Source organism: Amphiura filiformis, chromosome 7 (genome assembly GCF_039555335.1).
Source record: "Amphiura filiformis chromosome 7, Afil_fr2py, whole genome shotgun sequence".
NCBI lineage: Eukaryota > Metazoa > Echinodermata > Ophiuroidea > Amphilepidida > Amphiuridae > Amphiura > Amphiura filiformis.
Genome location: NC_092634.1, coordinates 16,635,335 through 16,652,599, shown reverse-complemented (window position 1 = coordinate 16,652,599; position 17,265 = coordinate 16,635,335). Strand labels below are relative to the sequence as shown.

General features: G+C 37.5%; 1 protein-coding gene across 1 annotated transcript in view; it reads right to left on the bottom strand.

Moving 5' to 3' along the window:
• Positions 1–1,628: 1,628 nt before the first annotated feature.
• Positions 1,629–17,265, bottom strand: part of LOC140156807 (mRNA export factor GLE1-like) — a 31,726-nt gene continuing 16,089 nt past the window's right edge. The window contains 7 exon segments of the mRNA XM_072179790.1: positions 1,629–2,166; positions 9,204–9,273; positions 11,141–11,223; positions 13,177–13,281; positions 13,916–14,045; positions 14,734–14,924; positions 15,909–16,124. Coding sequence (XP_072035891.1) covers positions 2,098–2,166; positions 9,204–9,273; positions 11,141–11,223; positions 13,177–13,281; positions 13,916–14,045; positions 14,734–14,924; positions 15,909–16,124 — 864 coding nt within the window. The 3' untranslated portion in view covers positions 1,629–2,097.

Sequence of the window (17,265 nt, the reverse complement as noted above, 5' to 3'; positions counted from 1 at the left end):
CCCATTCAGTGATTTGCTCATCCGATTGATGGTAAAAATCATCAAAATTCAGATTTTGGTACACCTAGTCATTGTCATAGATGTGCTAACATAGCCTGCTAGTGTTTCAGCCAAAAGCGGTGTTTTAAGACAAAGGCATTTACATGAATCTGTAATTTATATACTGACAGTATATAAATTAGCTACACATATTTGAATAGGGCTTCAACTTTGTCAAAACTGCTATTTTCCTCATTTTTTTGCCAAAAGTTTTTCATTTCAATGACAATTTTAATTTTAATTTTTGTGCACTTTTGCTGGGATCACTGAAAGGGCCTTTATGGGTTTTATAATGAGTTTGGCAAATCAATGAAATCTGTGTGATGTGAATGGACTCTGAATGTTCTAAGGAAACAGTTGAGTGATGGGAGTCATTAATATGTAGTTCTGGCCAAACTCTATTGTGTAATAGAACACAGCTCAGACACAAGGAGAAGCCAATCAGATTTGAAAACAATCCTAATGGTGCTAAACTTCAAACAGTGACTTAATAAAGTAAGCCTAAATCCTATTATGATCATCTGAAGTCCATTCGTGGCATTTTTAAATAATAAATTGAACATATAAATATAAAAATGTCATATTACAATGCATATTCATACAAGGTACAATGATTATAATCCATCATGATTAATCCATGTCAGTTTCCATTGTATTTGACAATTTGTATTTCAGACCATCCATACATGTTCAAGATAATAGTACATTTTTATGTTACATTTGTGATACAAGAAATCCTTTTAGATTGCAAAAATCCAATGTTGAACTTCAATGTTTTGAAAAGACTGTCATGTTATCAGTTTGAAACACTCTGTAAAGAGTGACAATTAAACTCATACTATTAAATCGTTATGAGTTTGACAGACTACCACATCTGGATTTGTCTCTTTCATGTTATGCATTAATTATCTTGGTGAACAGGGGATTGAAAATGCCACGCTGCATTGTTAATTAACCATGTATGCCACTTTCTTTTTGCTCACTTATAAAAAAACCCACAGGCACAGTGCCTAGACGTTGATCTGCAAGCCTCAGCACACCTTACAGGTTGTCGCTGACCACTATGGCCCACATCATTCCATTAACAATTATTGACAACAACTCTGGGACTTTGCTGGTGAGAAGCGCACACCCTGGACATTCCATAATAGACCATCACAGCCAGGATCACAACAAGACAATTCATAGTAAGTTCCTTGTGCATGGGGAATTTCAAGCTAACTCAATTTTTCCCACAAGAGCGTACTATACCATTGTCAGTTTCGAATCAGCAACCTTTCGCATCAGAGTCGAATGCCTTATTGAATGAGCTAACTTGACTGCTTGTCATGCTGATCACCATAAAAAATTCATATGCTGCCCTATGGATCTAAACCCTGAATCTCTGTTTGGTAATTCGCGAGAATTCATGGGTAACATTAACATGAATTTAACAAAGAGACAAATCAAGATTTGGTAGTCTGTCAAACTCATAATGATATATACAAAACTCATTATTACTTGATCATGTTTTTGTCAGATAGGTCACAAAGAATTACAACTAGTGATTTGTACTAACATACATATCAAAGCAGCCAATCAGAAAAGCAGTTAGAGAAGTATGCGGACTGCATTGCTTGTATATAATGGCACTCCATGTACTACGTGTAGTGCTTTCGCACGCATTCACGTCACATAGGATTTATATTTGGTTCTATTTTCCAACATTTTTGAGTGATAATTTGTTTTAAAAACAGCACAGATCACATTTTTTTTTTTTTTTTAAAATAGATAAATAAATGTGTATCACTTGTTACTTGAGGAATTGTACAAAATAATGCACTTTAACTGATATGTTAATGCACTACCCCCCCTCCCTACTTGACGCAATTTCACTCCCAACAATTAGTGATAGACATTTATTAACCTATTCTGTTAACAGACGGTGATGTTATCAACTTTTTAATGCCACAAAAATACAAATGCATTAAAAAAAAAGGTCTGTAACTGATCAGTAAATATGTTGATCAAATAGAAGCCATTGCACTATTACTACACATCATAGTTAAGCTGCCTTCATCAACTTCTCCAGAATTCATCTGTAAGTAAGCCTTTTGGTGGTGGGAATTTTTGAGTCTTGATACACGTCTGCAAATTGAAACAAAATACATTGAATGGTATCAGTGCAAAGTGGTGGGTTGATAAGATTTGTTTTTATAGAGATATACTATATAATTTTCTACTGACAGACATTTTGCAATAATCCAAACAATATCTACCATACAATACAAAGATACAATATCTGAAACAATATTTCAATTCCAGAAATAAGCACATTTGCTAAAACCTTACACATTATTTATTTCATAATCAAAAATAATTCCCATCAGATTATTGACAATTTCTTTTTACTCATAAAGTTGTTTAAAACAACATTATTTCCTTAAACATCAATATTGTAAAATCAGAAAATGTCCTCAAATATCTTTTCATTACAAGTTTAAGGAGTGGTAATGATGGTGTACATGTATAAGATGTCTGATCATATGCTTCTTGTCCATACCAAATAAGCAGCTACATCAAACTGATGACTGGTCGATTTAAATCAAAATGCCATCTTTTAAACCATATTTTATCATATTAGTGCAATTGTTTCGGAGCGGGCCCCTGTCAACTTTTTTATGCAATATTATTTCTAATTTATAATATTATTGATGTATTCCTTTATAACCTGCATTTATATGTTGTATTGTGCTGTTGTTTAATATGCTCTGCGGATGTTTGAGCCTGGTCGTGTACCTTCTCAACCCTGCTGTCTGGCCTTAAATGTATTCTTGTTCAATATATCTGTTTTTATGTGTATTATGAATAAAATTGAAATGATGAAACTAACTAATTGGACAAGGTGATTTGGAACAATTTCATGTTGAGCTGATTTTGGCATTTGACTTTTGGTCGCATGTCATGAAATGGTCATCTTTTGTGTAACATAACGTTTTATGATAAAAATATCACCAACTTTTAATGAATAAATTTTAGACCATTAAAAGTATACATTTCTGGAAAGCTTATATTACAAGGATGCCAAATCAACAAAGTATAATATCATAATACAGGGTGGGTAAGAAATATACAGGGTGGAACATCAACAAAATTAGCATCTTTCGTGTGATGGTACACCCCATATTTTCTTTTTCTGAAAGCTATGTAGCTCAAAATAAATATGGATTTAGAAAGGCATTGCATGGGCCCTTTCAACAAATTACGAAGAATGAGTTTGGTATCCCTTGCATTAAACATACAGGGTGGACAAAAAATGGTAAAATAATTTTACAATTTGTATGACATTATCAATCAAAACTTTTTTTCCTCCATGTCTGGCACTAAAACTAATAACATAATTGAATTCCTCATCAAATTTCCTTTAAAAATTTGTACTTTTGAATAAGCAGGGTGATTCGGGCATGAGATACAGGTCATTTAGAAATGTCAGAGCATTACGTGCACACTTTGTACAGTAACATATAGGGAAAACTGTCTTAATTAGCATTTAATTAGGCAATCAATTAGTTACATATTTTGTTACAGTTGATCTAATATGAGGTAGATTAACAATCCAGGATGATATGCAATTTGGTGTCCATGCTAGTTGTACTTTTTAAGATACAAAGGTTTGAAGTTTGCCATATTTTCACAATTTTGTGTACAACCCTATGGGGCTCACCCGCCCCGGCTCACCCGCCCCAGGTCCTCCATTGACACATCTTACATATTGCAGTATAAATCTCAAAGTAGTTGTCTAATTGACTTGGGGTTTTTTGTATTTGACAAAGAACATAATTATCTACAAAATGACACCAAACTTTCTAAAATAGTAGTATATGGGGAATTGTGTTTTTTCAAAACTTTCATACACAATCTTGCAAATTAGGTTTTTCTGAATCAAAATTTTGTGAGGATTCCAAAAATCATGGGTGTCATTTTTTAAAGCTGTTCTTGGGTGTTTTTTAAGCGGATTTTGGGCGAATTCTGATTTTCAGTATTTGGCATATATTATGGCATAAAAATCAACTTATTTAAGTCATATATTGCATTTAAAGGCTTTTATATTATCATTCCAAACTTTAAATACACTTTAATATGAACTACCTCAAATATTGAAGAAATGTGTTCAAATGTTTAAATTTTTGGGTGTTTTTTAGGCGGATTTTATTTTTTTTTGCATTTTTGATGGGTGTTTGGGGGCAGAAAGTTGCCTTGGCAAACTAAATCCTGTGGCCTTTTTTGATGACAATGTGCCACCTATCCTAATATGTTGTTTAGGTCCGAAGTAACATATTTATAGGGGCCTACATGTCTACATAATTCCAGATGCAGCAATTGGTGGCCATCTTATTTTTCAAAACAACACCCATTTTGCCAATACATCCCAATATTGTTCAAACTGACCCTTCCTATTGTGAATTTATTGGTACAGTAGCATTTGTTTTAAGCTTAGGATATTATTTATGACGTATGCACTAACATCGACAACTTTGATATTCAAAATGGCCTCCAAAAATTCAAAATGGCCGCCAAATTCAATTTATTTCCTCCAAACATAATGAGCATCTATATAATAATACGCATCGTCTATCTGTCTGTTTATCTGTCTGTCTATCTGTGTGTCTGTCCGCCTATTTTCTCGGAGACTAGGGGTCGCATACGTTCCTCAAACTTGGTGGGTGGGTGCATGTTGCCCCATACAGATCAAGTTTGTATTGGTTAGTGGGTCAAGGTCACCCGAGGTCATCCAGGGTCAAATTAGTAAAAACTGTTTTTCTTGGACACTGGGGTCGACGTTCCTCAAACTTGACGGGTGGGTGCGTCTTGACCCAGGACAGAACAAGGTTGTATTGGTTAGTGGGTCAAGGTCACCAGAGGTCATCTAGGGTCAAATTAGTAAAAACTGTCATATGGGCATGCAACTTGGTGGGTAGATGCATCTTGACCTAAGACGGAACAAGTTTGTATTGGTTAGTGGGTCAAGGTCACCCAGGGGTCATCTGAGGTCAAATTAGTAACAACTGTTTTCCGCCTATTTTCTCGGAGACTAGGGGTCGCACGTTCCTCAAACTTGGTGGGTGGGTGCATCTGGACCTCAGACAGAACAAGTTTGTTTCGATAAGTGGGCCAAGGTCATCCAGGGGTCATCTGAGGTCAAATTAGTAAAACTGTCGTATGGGCATGAAACTTGGTGGGTACAGTCAACTTTTAGAGTCAAATTTTTGGACGGTCATTTTGGGGTCATCCGGGGTCACCCAGGGGTCATCTGAGGTCAAAATAGTAACAAATGTCGTATGGCATTGAAACTTGGTGGGTACAGTCAACTTTTAGAGTCAAATTCTTGACGATAATTTTGGGGTCATCCAAGGTCAAATTACTAAAAACTGTCGTATGGGCATGAAACGTGGTGGGTACAGTCAACATTTAGAGCCAAATTTTGGAAGGTCATTTTGAGATCACAAGGGGTCATCTGAGGTCAAATTAGTAAAAACTGTCCTATGGGCATAAAACTTGGTGGGTAAAGTCACCATCAGCCAGGTAATCGCGACAGCCGAGAACCGCCAAATACGGGTAACCGCCTAGTTGTAAAATATAAGTTTAAGCAAGTAACATGTTAATTAATATACCAACACATATACAAACTCCATTATACACTGCAAATACACACCACACCACCCTACACCCACATTCAAATGCTCACCTATAATTATGAATTCACTTTCTACGATGACATTTTGTTATAAAATAGTTCCCGAATTTCAGATCTCCGTGTAACCTTATTCCACCTTAAATGTCTTCATCCGTCTCCTCAGGATATATGATAATGATAATTATGTTCCCGCCAAGTTTGATGTACTCTGGGCCAGCGCATACCCATACCCTAACACGTAATCCTAATCTGTACCCAATACCCTTAACTCGGTTATTCGGTACCTCATAACCATGTACCCTGCTAAATGTACATCGTACTCTGATACCTGTTCATGTAGACCTACCCCATAACATGTATCCCCGTACTAGTACCCGAATGCTCCTACCCATATCCTCTTCGGTTCTCATAACCGTGTATTTTTGGTACATCCATCCCCATCCCTGGCCAGTACCCCTTCCCATCCCTGGGACTCATAGACCCATCCATGGACCCAGTGGCCCATAACCTGATATGTACTCGGGGCCAGCTAGCCCATAACCCGCATCCTTGGCACCCCCCTGCCGCTATGACCCTACGCCACTGCTAACCACATCCTTAGTACCCTACGTCTCCAATTACTCCAGTACCCTTGCACAGTCGTCATTACTCCTAATGGCATCCCTGGGACTCCTTACGCCAAACCTGGAACCCCCAAACTCCATCTCCAGTACCCCTAACCCTATCCTAACCTTAAACCTACTACGGGACCTTTAACTCCATTCCTAAAACCTAAAAAGTCTGTCCCCGAGACTAAACAGACCCCTAATCCCATCTTCGGCACCTGTAACCCCACATACGGTTCCCCTTACCCAGTGCCAGGTACCCCTTACCCCGTTCCTGCATGGTACCCAGTACCCCAACCCTGGGAACCCTAACTCAATCCCCAGTACCTCATCCTATCCCTGGGACCTCAAACATGACCATGTGACCTCTAACCCCATTCCTGGAACCCATGACTGGTCATCCCTGAAACCCTAACCCCTTCACCGGGACCCATAACCCGTTGTACCCTTTACCCTGCACAGTCCTCAGTACCATTAGTACCCATTATCCAAACCCCGAGGCACTTAACTCTATCCCCAGTGACCTTACCATATCCCTAGATCCCCTAACACTGACCATGGGGCTCTCCCCATTCCTTGAACCCCTAACCCTCGTCTCCAGAATCCCTAACCCTGTTCCTTGATACCCCAAGCCCCATTGTTGATACCCCTAATCACATCCCTGGAACCCCTAATCCCTTCACCTGGACCCATAAACTGTTGTCCCTGGGACCTTCGGGGAACCCTGTCATTGGTACACCTAACCTTCTTTCATGGTCACCCCTAAACATGTCCTTTGTATTTCTAACCCCATCCTTGATATACCTAATGTTGTCTCCGGTACTCTTTATCCCATCCCTGGGATCCCTAACTCCATCCCTAAAAACCCTATATAAGTCCATCCCCCAGGACCCATAACCCATATGTGGGAACACTCGGTACCCTTTACCTTGCAGTTCTCAATACCTTTTTTCCTGTTTGAAGGTGTACAGGAAGTTGCCATGGTTTGGGGGTATATTTTTTAGCAATATTGATATATCGATGGGTGGGTTTTCAGTGGAGACCAATGCAACCAAATGGGCACATCAGGACAAAAAGTGCCCTTAAATGCACCCAATTAGGGCAAATTTGGGTGCATTTTGTGAAAAATTGGTATACTGATGGGTTGCAGAAACAGCAAAAAGAAGGTATAGAAAGGTCAGCATCCGAAAATCTTTGTGGCACATCTCCGTTCAAAATATTTGAAGAACCCCCTCCCCTGCTGCCATGGGCTTATGGATGTATTGATACAGCCTGCAGCCCAAACTAGCACCACCAACTGCTCTTGTTCTTGTTTAAAGGATACACGTATGGGCCAAGAAACATTTTCTATGGCATTTTAAAATGTTATAATATGCAAAATGAAGTCATCATTTAAATGTGATAAACAGATATAGGTCAACTTGCACAAGGGGTGTGCATTTAGTATCGGATTTGTGTGTGTTATTATTTTAATATTCATGGCACATGTCCAATCTCCTATTTTACCAGCTTGATATAGGCTCATTGTATGATTGAAGGAAATAAATTGATTTCGGTGGCCATTTTGAATTCTTGGTGGCCATTTTGAATTTGAAAATCATCAATATTGGTGCTACTGCATGCAAACATGATAAAACTAATACAGCAAGCCTAAAACAAATGCTACTGTGCCAATAAAACCATTGCTACTGTGCCAATAAACCACATTGGGAAGGGGCAGTTTGAAAAATATTGGAAATATTTTGCAAAATGGGCGCCAGTTTGAAAAACAAGATGGCCGCCTTCTGCTGCATCTTGATTTTTGTAAACAAGTATAAATATGTTACTTGTGACCCAAACAACATGCTAGGATAGGTGGCACATTGTCATTATCAAAAGGCCACAGGACTTATAAACTGGGTAGTAGGGCCTACGGTCGAGTTGTGTTTGTATCAAAAAGTACATGCATTCGCTATAAGTGACGTAAGGCTATACCATAGCAACAGATGAATACAATTGTTGACTATATCGCTCTGCACTGTACAAAGTTTACGTGGTACCTATGCATTGAACCATAGATGTCAAAGAACAGGGAAAGACCTGGACCGTAACTCTATTAGTATTTTTGGAAAAGAGCGGTATTATAATCAATCTATGAATGCAGACATACACAGGTGATGAGTGCAACCTGCTTGTAGTGCAGGGCGATAGAGTCAAAAATTGTATATATCTATTGCTATGGTAGTTAATCCAATTATGACGTCACTTCTACGGCGAATAGTGACAAACTTGTTATCTTTTCACATTTGAAAACACTCTATATAATATACATTATAAATTGCACCCAAAAGCACCCAAAAACACCCAAAAACACCTACAATCACCCAATTTGATAAAAGTGTCTGTCCAAATTTCTTCTGGGATAACATTTGACCATTAATTTTTATTTAAAAAATATTCAGCACACATTAGTTCATATTATACAGCAAATAAAATGGAAATTGGGCTGAAAACATATGAATTATTGAAAAATATGATAGTTGCCAAAAACCGCCAAAAAACACCCAAGAACAGTTTTTAAAAATGACACCCATGATATTTTGATTCTACATAAAATTCTGCTTAAGAAAAACCTTGGTGGCAAGATTGTGTATGAAAAAAATGAAAGCAAAAAATAAATGACATTTCCCCATATATGATACTTTAAGAATAAACTAAACTTGAAGTGGGAAGAAAGCATTTTCATGTTATGGCTCCTCCATTTTTGGGTGACCTGTTTGTGACATGCGACCTTTTCCAAAGTACTCCACACAGTCTTAAAATCTAATTTAACGTAATTGTTTAGTTGAAGAGTAATATTTAAAGACATGCATTGATGATGAAAAGAGTTTCAAATGTTAACTTACTTCTAAGAAGCTCTTCAACCTTAATACAGGTCCACCTGAGGCGGCACCTTTAGGAGTAACAGCTTCAATTCTAAAAGAAGACAAAAACAAAATCACTGTTAGGATATACCAAATAAAACCTTGTGGCAGACATGGACTTGCTAAGGGAACAAACCAAAAGATCGATGACGTCCTATAAACGTAACTAGTTTCGTTTCTCAGCCAACCCCCTCCCTCCCTACCAGAAACGTAATAATGAAATGTTGAAAATTTTGACATAATAATAATAAAGACACATTCTTCTGACCGATGTTTTTGTACAAACGTAATCGAGTATTTTTACCCCCTCCCCCCTAAACAAAACTAGTTTCGTTTATAGGACGTCATCGATCTTTTGGTTTGTTCCCTAAGTAAGGTCCGTTGGTCAGGAAAAACAATCACAGAAAGCTTGACAAATCTTCAACAGGGGAAGTGTGCATTACAAGTGGAATAACCAATTTTTTGTAGTTCTGAGTCCAGATGAGTCCTTTAATTGTATACAGTTTATAAAAAAATCCCCAACACACAAAATCCGGGCCTATCGGACCTGTATAATAGGTTTTTAAAATCACCATAATTGTGTATTACATTGTATCAAGAAGAAAGGCTCCATTTGATTTGAAATTCTTCCACAAAAGACAAGACATTTGGTCTGTCCCACAATTGACTTCAAAAAATATTTTGCAATCAAGCAACATTATCAAGCTGAAAAAGTAACTTATTTATTTCCAAAATACTAGTACAATCATCCCGAACTCAAGAGGCTACATTTACAAAATTAAAATGGTAATTAAAATAAGGATAATTAAATGATCTGGAATGAGCGTTTTGAGCATTTCGACAGTATATTTTGTGGGACATGAGAGCACATCAGACATATCGAATTGCATTCTGGGTACGAAGAATGTCTTTCTGATATCAAATAATTTTCATTTTTTGAAATTCACGATATAATACAAATTTTATGACAAATCATTAAAATTTGATATTTTTTATATTTAACAGTCCTCGAAGTAAATTTCATAAATCTGATGATATATTCTTAAAGTGTATGTAGTTGGGAGGAAAAGCTGACGATAAATTGAAAATTTTGACCTTTCATATTAAAGATATAGATTTTTTTCCCCAAAAGACCTATTTTTTTTGGTGTTTTGGGAAAAAAATCCATATCTTCAATACGAAAGGTCAAAATTTTCAATTGATCGTCAGATTTTCATCCCACCTACATACATTTTAAGCATAAATCATCAGATTTATAAAGTTTACTTCGAGTACTGTTAAATATCAAAAATATCAATTTTTAATCATTTGCCATAAAATTTGTATTACATTGCGAATTTCAAAAAATCAAAATTACTTGATATCAGAAGGACATTCTTCGTATTCAGAATGCAATTCGATATGTCTGATGTGCTCTAATGTTCCACAATAAATATTGTCCAAACGTTCACACCCCATCCCTTAAAATAGTAATTAAATTAGTTAAGACCAAAGCGATTAGACCCAAAGAGTTCTAACTCACATTATTGCTCCATATCTAATACTATATAGTAAATCCGCCACCTTGGTTTGTTGCTCATGGACTGTAAATAGTGTACCCCCGATTTTTATAAGCTAAAGCCCAAAATGGAATGATAGTATTTGAATTTAAGTTTGTGCTTAGCGTGCATTTTGGGCACAATAAAAACCAGCAAACACTTTGAATAAAACTTTGCCAGGCGTATAGTAACATAATCCTGAGGTGCGCTATTTTACCCTTCATGAGCGACATGTATCCATGGCGGAGTTGGTACTATTTGGTTTTACCTCATTGGTTGAGACCCAACTTTTTGAATTACCTCCCACATACATATGTAGTTAATTTACTCAAGTTCGAACATGTCTGAATTTTGCACATGAAGTATTAAAAATCAACTTACTTAGGAAAGTACTGTTTACAAAGTGTCTGAAGTAATTTGAAGAACTGTCTCCCATACGTGTTGGCTAATGTATGACCGCATACCTACAGAAGAGAAGTCACAGACAAACGTTATGTCAGTAAAAAAGCAGAAATAAATCAACAATAGGAAAGATGCTCTATATTCTGTACTGGCTTTAGTGCGCTTGAAAAATGCACAATATCAATTGAAGTAATTTGCTCAAGTCAATTAACCTCACACATTCTTGAGCTATAAAGTTAATTTTTTATTTCTTCCATGGTTGAGGTATGCACTGGTGATTGGGGATCATGTAGAAGTGGCAAGGTCTCCTCCTCTTCTACGTGCCAACGATCAATGGCTTGTGTACTCAATACGCACACCCAAGACCACAGAAGAAATACAAAAATAGTACTTGCCCTTTAGGTTCAATTGTTTATTTATTTTGAGTTTTACTACTTTGACAGAAATGTACTCAAATGACAATGCTAAGGGCTCATATTGAAATTCCCTTACACAGGAAGGTGTACGCCATCCTGCAGCTTTCCTGTGCTAGCCTTCTTTTGTTAAAATCCTGGGCAGGGTGTATCACTGATGCATATAATCCATCCGTTTTATGACCGAGCTTTCCTGAGGCGCGCGCTTAGCGAGGGGAATCCTGCCTTATTTCTGTGTGAAAACGTGGTAGGGTATTTCAATATGAGCCCTAATCTCCCCATGAGCAAACGAGGATGGATTGGGACAGCCAGGGGTAAACATCCTATTCTTTTCAAAACTGACATATATGCTCTGATCAGCTCGTAATCAGCGGGACTCATAATATTGTGGATCGATATAGAATATAGCGTACAAATTGCTTGTGCGTAAACCGTGCTTTGCGTATTGCATGACTGACCCACGCTTTTGTGAATTTAATTCTTGCCTATTCCAAGCTGATCATAGTATTATACATGATGCTCTATAGACACTTGACATCATTTTTATCAACAAAGGCAAGGGACTGGTCTATCGTAATGCTTGAACTAGGCCTGGCATTTTCGGGTAATTTTGTACCCGGGTACCCGGCGCAATTTTCGGGCGGGTCACCGGGTACCCGAAATTGCCAACAAAAAAAATGTTACTTTTATTTTTTCGGTTTTGTAGTATCCCTGGACCTAAACCTAAATGCTAAGATCATTCATGGTTGAACTAAAAAAAAAAAAAAAACACTCGGGTATAAGCCCACCCTCCTACATGGGCAATTTCACTTAAAAAATGGGGGTGGGCTTATAACCGGGGAGGGGCTAGTAGTTTAATTTAAAAATAAGAACAATCTGCCCCATTTGAATATATGCCCAAAGTACCAGTAATTTCTATCATCTATATCATTTTTTTTAAAATTATAAGTATGGAATGTTAATTTTTAACTGATATTTTTTATACGGTGTTTGTTCTAGAATGTGAAAGAAAAGCATTATACATGATTTAAGAACTAAGCCAAAATTACCACTGGGCTTATACCCGAGTGCATCCTTGTTTTCAGAATGGTCTGAAAAATAGGGGGTGGGCTTATAGCCGAAGGTGGGCTTATACCCGAGTGGTTACGGTAATGATTTCAAAATGCATTCAAATTCAAAATACAAAACAACCGCTACAATGTTCAATGGCTTAATAATTTCTTGTACTATATGAAATGTGGTGGGCGATTTAAAATACATGTGCCCTGAGCAAACTATGATGCAGGGCAAAGAACAATGGAAATTGCCATAATTTGCATGCATACTGCCAGGCAATGATGTCACATGTCAAGTGGTCTATACATGGGACCATTGGCTTCACAGCTCCTTCAAAGTAGAGAGAGAGACTCTCATGGTTCATTTACTCAATTCGAAATGAGCCATGGAGAGAGCGGAATTTAATCTACAGATGATGCCAAGTACATTAAGACTTTTTCCTTCTAGTTATGAATGCCCCAGTACAATGAGACCACCAGGAATTGAACCTGGGGCTGCATGAACCAGAAATGGATATGCTCAAATATATAATTAATATGACCTTACCTCCAGAAAGTCATGCAGCATTGTAGCTGTAACATCAGGTTGTGGCTCTAAATTCATGACTCTTGATAACCAGGTCCAACCCTCACATGCTCCAAATGGATGAACCTGCAAATTCATGGTGGGCAAAAGTACACGGTAAGGACCAAGAAAAACAAGTTGTTTGGTTGTACTCGACCACCTTGTGGAAGACAGGGTCACTCGGTCAGATTAAAAAAATAACAAATTGTGACCTTTCATTATTCTTTGACTTCATTCAGGTTTTAAAACAGTATAAAAGTGTAAATAAACTGTTTTTAAAAATATCTTTTCCGTATGGCAAAATTTGTGAAAAAAAAAATTCCCTTAATTTTCCAGAATTAGGGTCGGTATTCTTTTGTACAGTAAAAACTTTTTTCCACATTTTCAAGATTTGAGTCGATCGGTTGAGGACAATTAACCAAGCAAATTTTATTTGCCTAAGTAAAGAAAACCCTATATTTTATTCTAAATGTGGTAAATACTCGCAAAAATTCTCATGGGAAAATTATAAGTATACATGTATCGATGACAAAAATTATTTACTCAAGCTGAATATGGTCAGAGATTCATCCACACAGTGCATCTTCACTGAATTCCTTTCTTGTCTTGAAGTTTTACAATAATTGCACTCCTTCCCATTTTGTTTATCAGTTCAAGTCCTCAAAAATGTTTGTCAAGCTATGGAGAAAAATATCCAAATTACACTTTGAACACTACAAACCTGGTTGCCTCCTTGTAGTGGTTTAGTTGCAATGATTGCAGCATAGAGCCTCATGAAACCGCTGAGGCGTTTAAGGTATTTGTCTTGTGCTTCTACTTGTCCATCTGCATCATATACATAACCAAGTGCTCTGTGGAAATGGTAGAGACAAAAAGAATGAACGATGAAACTTTCTGGAATGTCTTCACCAGAAACAAAATGGCTCACATAAACAAATCCCTTGTATATAGGTACATTATTGATCCAACAGAAAGATGTCAAACATGGGTGAGACTCAACCGCCTACACACAGCGGTTGGATGTGGAAATGGGGTCTGTTCGACAGCCCAGCTTTGTAAGTGTGGAGCAGAACAACAGACAGCCCTCTTTATCGCCTGCCAAATGGAACAGAAGGACTCACAGAAGTTGATGCAGAAACAAGGGAAGAGCTGTTATATCTCCCAGTTTTAAAGTTTCAAATGCAAGAATTAATTGATCCACAACTCCTTTAAAGTCAGTTGGTGTAAGATGACATTTTAATGGACTTTTTGATGGACTTTGTTTTTCACTGAAAGTTTGATAAATTTGCTATCATTCATGTTGCTTATACATAACCTGATTTATTTCATAAAACCTCCTTTTGTAATTGAATAAGTGAGAATCTACCGCATTTCTGATCATCAGCATTTTAAGGCAGTGCCCTCAAATGTGGTACCATGCCATATATGATGTTTGCTTTATTTTTACTTCATGCTTTCCTATCTATCATACACTGAGTACATGGATGGCTGTTTTGTGAATAAAAGAAATGGCACACAATGACTTAAATAAAAACTTACTTATAGTAATCCTCAGTAGACTGTTTCTCTTGTTTAGGAATGTAATATGGCAGTAGGAATGGGCATCCTTTGTAGAAATGAGCTAACATAAGCTGCTTTACATCTGGGTAATCTTTCCATAGAGCTACTGTTATAGCTGCAAATGGAAACGCTGTCTCATGGTTGGAAGAAATCTGCTTGTCACACTGAGCCTACAGAACATAAAATGCAATGAAATGAAAATCAATAATACTTCTAACCCTGTATTGCTTATAATATAATCTGATTCAAACTTCTCACCACACACTACAGTACACCATGGCTCAGTGGTTACAGCCTTGGACTCATAATCTGAGAGCTTGCTCGGCGTGCGTGGGTTCAATTCCCTGTCCCACCACTGTGTTGCGCCCTTGGGCAAGGCGCTTTGCCTCGCTTGCTTCACCCCACCCAGGTGCAATATGGGAAGCTATTAGGGGTAGTCACAGTTGTTGTACTGATGGACCCTCGCCACTTGTAGGCTGCAAATGTGGTTCCGATATATTCTAATGACGGCGGAATAAATGTGAAGCGCTTTGAGGCTGTTTATGGCATAAAGCGCTATATAAATATCTACATTTATTATATTATTTTATAGCTCAGAAGTTCAATTTGGTTAGTGAAAACCATGACCATAATACAAGACAAGCTACTGCTAGTCAGCTGGCTCTTCCATCCGTCATAAACGATTATGATATAGAGTGTTTTAAAGTATTTTTACTTATAGTGGTTTTATGTTAAGGAACCATATTGATCCTCTGATGAGAAATTCTCTTAATTGTTTTTTGACTACTTGTCCAATTCCTTCCATGGCTCTGAGTCAGTGTTCTGTTCATTGGATCCCACAAATGAACCATTTAGCCGACGTATACTGCGGCACTGCAGCCAGCACAGGTTTGTTATTTTATGGTGTTAATTGGAGGGTATGCAATTCTTATGTAATGTTTTTCTTATGTATTTTGATGCATTTTGTTTGACTCCTGGGCCAAACTGGGAAAACAGTGTTGATCACTGAGCTGTGTACCCCAGGCAAAATAAGATCTAATAAAATAAATTAATAAATTAATACAATAATTTACATTTTTTGTAATTTTTTTTTTTGTGTGGTGCTCAGGTTGTTTCAATATGTTGAGTTTATTTATTGTTAATTTTAAGCTTACCACAAGTTTTCTGGCCAGTGTTTCTTGTCAATACGCCTTCCCCGATGGCAAATCAGCTTTTGACACCTGCCTTCCACCAGATATCTCGACTCTTTCTCCAGCAAGTAATTTACTAAGGCGCCGTAGCTGGTCTAAGAGCTGCCTGCCTGATTGCACTGAGATGGCATTGATTGGTGTGTTCACTGCCTTCATGATGTCATTACGGAACTTCTTCACCTGATAAAGGTCAAAGGTTAGAGATGAGTACTTATAGTATAATTTATATGGGTGAGAAAACAAGTGGTTTTCTAAAATAGCAATTTTCCATCAATAAGTTTCCATACATTGCTTGCTGACAGGACTTTTAAACATAAGTTATCATTATAAACTCTTGAAAAGATCAAGCATGAACTCAACTAAGCAAGAATCATATTCACACTTGAAAATATTTTTTAAATGTTAGTTGATGCAGACAAAATTTGATCAACATGATGTACTACTTATGCGGCTGTCAAATGCAGTCCCTGCCCCCCCCTGGACCAGGCGCTAGCGAGGTCTTTTGGAAACTGTTACAAACACTTAACATTCCAGACTAAGTCCCGGCGGGGCGGTGCAATATTTTCTTGTACATCTCCTGCAAGTCCCTGCCCGTAACCCTGGGGCACCTGGCGGAAAGATCACAAAACGTGCATGAATTCTGAGACTCAAATCATAATATCAAAGAACATGGATTTTACTGGTAAGATGATAGCACAGATCAGTGTTTCCTCCATTTACGACCCTGTAGAGAGTACTCTTTTATAACGTTCTGGGTAGATCCCCGCATTCCTCGGCCCTTTCAAGATGGAAGTCCTGGCTATGTGGGGACCCAATGAGCTGTTACATCCTAGGCTAAGTCCCCACTATTGCCCAGGTCCTGGGGGCGGGATTGTAACTGACAGGCGCATTAGTGGCAGGATATATGGAAGATTCTACACCTTGTTTTTCATGACCCATGTTTCAATACTCCCACACTACGATTTTACGAAAGTGCAACTAAACAAAAACAGGCAAATATTATTGGGGTCAAATATTAATTTAAACATGGTATAATTAATGCGTTTAACCACTTGCCTGAATTGTCACATTTTAATAACATGTCACATTTCACCAGAGATGCCACTCAGTTTCACTCAAAAAACCTGAACTAACTGGTGAGAAAAACCTGAAAAAGCATGTAAATGCAGGTCAAAAAGCCCCAAAACGGGCTGAAAATAAATAAAAACATGGGAATTTGGACTCACAAAAAACCTGGATTCAGGCAAAAACCTGTAAAGTGGCATCTCTGGTTCACAGTCAAGTATCTTTTTAAACTATTTGATCATTTGAATGTATACGG